Source organism: Monopterus albus, unplaced genomic scaffold (assembly GCF_001952655.1).
Source record: "Monopterus albus unplaced genomic scaffold, M_albus_1.0 scaffold1.1, whole genome shotgun sequence".
Lineage (NCBI taxonomy): Eukaryota > Metazoa > Chordata > Actinopteri > Synbranchiformes > Synbranchidae > Monopterus > Monopterus albus.
Window position 1 is genome coordinate 5,532,565 of NW_018127881.1, and position 5,573 is coordinate 5,538,137.

General features: G+C 37.6%; 1 protein-coding gene and 1 non-coding gene across 2 annotated transcripts in view; both read right to left on the reverse strand.

Moving 5' to 3' along the window:
• Nucleotides 1-2,468: 2,468 nt before the first annotated feature.
• trnap-agg (transfer RNA proline (anticodon AGG)) lies at nt 2,469-2,540 on the reverse strand. The gene has a single exon. It is a non-coding gene; the product is annotated as a tRNA-Pro (tRNA).
• Nucleotides 2,541-4,389: 1,849 nt separating this feature from the next.
• LOC109967137 (guanylin-like) overlaps nt 4,390-5,573 on the reverse strand; it is a 7,219-nt gene continuing 6,035 nt past the window's right edge. Inside the window, exon 3 of the mRNA XM_020612535.1 lies at nt 4,390-4,460. Coding sequence (XP_020468191.1) covers nt 4,390-4,460 — 71 coding nt within the window. The remainder of the gene's footprint in view (nt 4,461-5,573) is intronic.

Genomic DNA, 5,573 nt, shown 5'->3' on the forward strand with positions numbered 1-5,573 from the left:
CTCAGGCTGTTAAATGCTCAGTTCATTGTCATGAGTTCTGCAGGCTGCATCTAGGGCAAGGTCAGCTAGATTGCAGAGTCTGCCGGCAGGATGAATATTGCTAGTAGCATGATATGCTCAGCCGTAATCTTAATCATAACATTTTCCGAGGCTTACTGTTCGGACATGTCCCTGAATGTCCTGTATGTTTTTAGATACACACCACATAATCAACATTCACACACATTATTTTCTCCATGTTTTGACTACTGCTCTGGTCAGCTGCCAAGCTGGCATATCAGGTGGCGTCACGGTTTGACGTTGCCCGCGTAGTATGGGGCTAGCCCAGAAGGATTAATATTGTATAGGTTTCTTGGTCCAGGGTCTTTCTTCTTCCGGGCTGCCTGCGAGCAGCTTTGGGGGTGGAAGATGCCTGGACGTATAATGTTAATTCTTGCCTGTGACCCTTTGAATAAACCAGCACGGTTATATCTTTTAATATACTCAAGTGGTCTGCTTCGTCTCACTGAGTTCCTGGTTTGAAAGAACCGGACGTGGCTTTATAATAGAATAGAGCCTTTAGAAGCTTGTTTGACAGTTACGAAACCTAAAGGAAATGTGGTACGGTTTAGTGAACAAGCAAAGGACACATCTATTGGTACTTGTAGTAACCTGTTGAACTGTATTAGCCTGTTGACTGTTGGCTCCTGCACATGCTGCTCCCATGCAGCATATATTCTCTTATTATATTCTTATATATTTTTATTATATTGCTGCTTTTGCTGCTTAAAGTGCCTTAGATTTTGTGTTACTTATTCATCTACTTTATATTTCATTTGTATTTTGTGGCATTCATGTGGACGGCAAAGTAAGAATTTCATTGTACAGGGAAACACGTTTCCTAACTGTGCATATGACAAATAAACACTTTGACCTATTAGGATTTATGATTTGTTATGACTGGCCTGCAGAGGAGTGGTTTGGGAGAGTGTAAGAGATCGACTCATCCAAAATGACCAGCATCAACATACTGGAATCAAGGCTGACATGCAAATTTGAAATTCTGTATCTTATGCACATAGGTGATATCACTTTGTGACTAAAGCCTGAGAAAGCGACACATACAAAAAACAACGCCTAACTCTTTCACTTAAGGCGATGATGGAGGTAAGGGTGGGGTTTCAAAAACATTTCAAAGCACACATTTTCACTTGTCTTCCAAATAAGGTGAAATTCTAAATCCTGTGTGAATGTGTTCGTCTATTCGTGTCTTCTAGAAAGAGCTTAGGTAACACTAGACATGTTCTAGGGGACTTCACTTCCTCAAGGCTCCTTCCTGCTCTGAGAAAAGCTCATGGGTTATCATAAACTCTGCGAGTATGCAACTCTTGCGCACATGTTGTGTTTCTCGAGTTGTCTTTAGTTGTCCCCAATAAAAATAAGCCAGGACATGGCATGAGGTACCAAGAGGAGCATAATGTGACAGACATTTACAGTAATGCAGTTAGAGCCTGATGTTTTTCCTCTTTTATAATTAGTGACCAGTACCGTATGCTGCCAATTACACTGTGCTCATTATGGAGGTGCTCCTTTGCCTCTGTCAACCAATGTGCCTGTTCTAGCTGTTCTCATGGCAACATGCAACTCAGCACTTGTTTCTCTTTTTGAGATAAAAAGAAAACTAAACAAAATAAGTGAATACATTATTAAAGGATTGCAACACGGAATAAAAATAATAGACTTCTGAAGGGGGTACGTCCATATACTACCAGCACACTACTGGTAGTCAGTATGTAGTAAAATAGTTTGGCTAATTGTGCCCTCTGCTGGGCATTAAGAGGAATGACCACACAGCAGGTATTGGAATAATATTGCAAAAACCAACCAAGTAAAGAGAAACAACAGCTTATCATTACTTTAAGACATGAAGGTCAGTTAATGTAGAAAATTGTAAGAACTTTGAAAAAACTTTAACTGCATTTGCAAAAACACTCAAATGCTATGAACGGATGAAGGTGAACGCATGGTATCTGCATGTGTTATTGTGGTTCCCACCAAGAGACATTAAGGAAGAGGTGTGATGGTGTGGGGGGATGTTTCACTGCTGAGAGCGATTGCAGTCAGCCAAAGTAAACCCATGCCAGAGGTGGCTTGGGATGAGTTGAACAACAGAATGAAGGAAAATCAGATAACAGGTGCTCAGCATTCAAGACTGTTGGAAAAGGTTTCCGAGTGAGTACGTCATAAAGCTGCTTGAGAAAAAATGCGAGAGCATTAAAAAAAACTATTCAAAGCTAAATATGGCTACTTAGAAGAATCTCAAATGTACTTTTTGCTTACTACATAGCTCTAATGTTTTATTTAAAAGTTTTGATGTCTTCAGTATTAAGCTACAATGAAGGCATTGATAGAGAAAAAGGAAAAACATTAGTTTGTCCGAGATTCATGCTGGTACAACTCTTGAAAAGAACGTTTATGCTCGAAAACGAGGGCTCGTCCGGGATTTGAACCCGGGACCTCTCGCACCCTAAGCGAGAATCATACCCCTAGACCAACGAGCCACACACTTAGCTTCTCTGCTTTTGGTAAACACAACATAAGCGGTCCTCAAGCACAACAAACTACTCTGACTAGTTAAATAAGTTAACAATTAAATATATAATACTTAGTGCAAAGTGGAAACGCTATTTCTCCGTATCCAACATTTCATGTATCCATTTACCACAACTTCCGGTCTACTCACCTACGTTGGCTCATATTGTTGCTGTCAAAACTGAATGGCAGAAATGTTTTTTTCCTAAAACAAACACAAAAGGCTCGACAAATTAACACCATGTTTCTGTTTACCTTTCTCTACATAATTAAATCGTGTTTTGCAGCGAAGTCCGACTTTCAAAAGGAAAATACACTTACCGAGAATAAAGAGAATATTATTTGGACGGATACTTGTTATATTAACTGAAGAAATTAAAAGTTCGTTTGAAACCTGCTTTTATTATGTAACGTCACTGATTAACCGCCAGAGGTCGACGTACGTTGACAAAATAACGCCAAGGAAAACAGGACACCATGCGAAGAGGTATCACTCCGTCCCACTTCTCTGCTACTTCCGTGTTCGTTTGTGTTTACCGGAGTCAGTCTGTTTTTAATGCCCTTAATTTGGCAGCTGCAGCAGTGTTGTAGTCGCTAACCACTTTTTACTCAATACTTTACTATTCCTCCAGCCTATAGGCAAAATGATATTTAAATGAAGAAAAATCTTAATCTGAAATGTTAGCTGTTAAATCATTAGCAGCCCCCAAACACCATGAATTTACAATAATACAAAATAAAGGAGAATCAACAGTTTTAACCAGTTGTCATCTATCTATCTATCTTTGATAAACCTCAATCATGATTAGATTATCTGGAATGTTGTTAACTGGTTTTCTTTTGCCAAGTTCTTCAAGGTACTTGGCAGGTAGGTGGTTCCAAACATCCAAGAGAACTTGTCACGGCCCTTCTGTGGATTTACTCTCTCAGTTTCTGCATTCTTCAAGTAATCATAGACTGACTTGATGATGCCGAGCAGGGCCCTGTTTGGGGCCAGACCATCTGTTGAAGGACTCCTTGTTGCTCTTCTCACCGAAAATAGTTCTTTACACCTAGATAAGAGTCACACAAAGAGACCCACTAGGGTTTTCATGCTTGAGTATGTGAAAAGTCTGAAATTCAGTGATTCATTGTCCAAACATAGAAGCTTTGATTTATATTCTGGAACCACTTTGCTTTCTCATTCACTTCTTTGCTGCCATTACTTTCTTTAGGCTGAATGTCCTCTATTGCTTATTCATTTAGTGTTCAGTAGTGTTGAAACAGCATACTCCTTTTGTGCATGTATGAGTGTGCACATGTGTGTGTGCATTGTTGGGTTTGTCAAGGCAGGTTTATTTATATAGCACAATTAAAATCAGCAAGAAGTTGACAAAAGTGCTTTGCAAAAAGACAAAAGATAAAATACAACTGTGTTTGTATCCAGTTAAGAAACAGTCATTTGTGCATGTGAGCATTGCTGTAATTTTAAAAATAAATGAACTCCCTTCAAGGGTGCAAACAATACATATTTTTATTATCAAGAAACTGCCTCAGGCTCAATAAATTAAATGTTCAATATGAAAACAAGTTGAGGACAACAAAGCAACATTCAAACATTGTAGCAAAAGATTTAAACACGATAAATAACTCAGTGGTTTTTATATAACCTTTTAAATTTGAGTACAATGACCACACAGAACATTGAGAGCTGTTTGGCCTGGGTGCTGGGTGATAGGACATGTTTTGCCAGCAGTCATGGACGCCTTGTACACAGAAATGTGGAAGAACTATTGAGGATGATGCTCCCAGGGGCTCCCAGTATGACTAGCAGCAGCATCAGGTCCGACACCCAAAGCAGGAGGGGTTGGCACATATTTCACAAGGATCCACAGATGTGATGATATTCACTAGAAATTGTAAGAAAAAAAACTTTAACATACATAATAATTCAGCCTAAAATGCTTTTGTACCACCTCTGTATTTATCTGCACAGAAAAAAGCCCTCAACAAATATAACATATTACAAATATAACATTTATCCACGTTTGAGTAATGTAAGTAAGATTTACAGTATCTGGCCTAATTTTTCAAGATTTATATCTCTGCTGGAATGAATGGGCTAAGTGCAATATTATATAGAAATAAGGGAAGCAGCGAGGGATGGTGTTTTCATGGGTTTTGTTAACAACTGAAAAATACAGAATATTGGCATGTATATTTGATTTGATTTGATTTGATTTATTTATTCTTTCAAGCATGTAAAGACAGTTCATATATCAACACACATAATTTTACACATATCCACCAAATGCTAATCCAATATCAATTTGCTTATACCTAGTACATGCTTGAATGGAGTAGGAAGAAGTCAGACTTATCCAGTCCTACCCCATGACATCATCTTACTATCATTGGTTTGTAAGCAATATCTCTACATAAATAATTATCCTCTACACCACACAAGTAATATACTAAAAAAATATAACAGAGTGTTAATAATCATACACCACACCCACAATGTTCCATGTAATTGATCATTGAACCTGTTCTTATATATATATCTTGATTGACACATACCTTTATATTTATGTTTAAACTCATCAATTCTATTACTATTTTTTATGTCCACACTTAAATTATTCCATAGTTTTACCCCACTTATGGAAATACAAAATCTTTTTTTTGGTTGTACGTATAGCATGAATTTTTAAATTTAACTGACCCCTTAAATTGTATCCCCCTTCCCTTTCATTAAATAGTTTTTGAATTCCACCAGGTAATAAATTGTTCCTGGCTTTATACAAAAACACAGCAGTCTTATATCCCACTAAATCAAAAAATTTTAACAATTTAGACTGTATGAAAGCTACATTGGTGTGATCCCTATACCCCATCTTATGCACAATTCTTATCACTCTTTTTTGTAATATACACAGTGGTTGAAGTGAGCTTTTGTATGTATTGCCCCAGTTTTCAACACCATACTCTAAGTATGGTAAAATCAATGAAGAATACAAAAT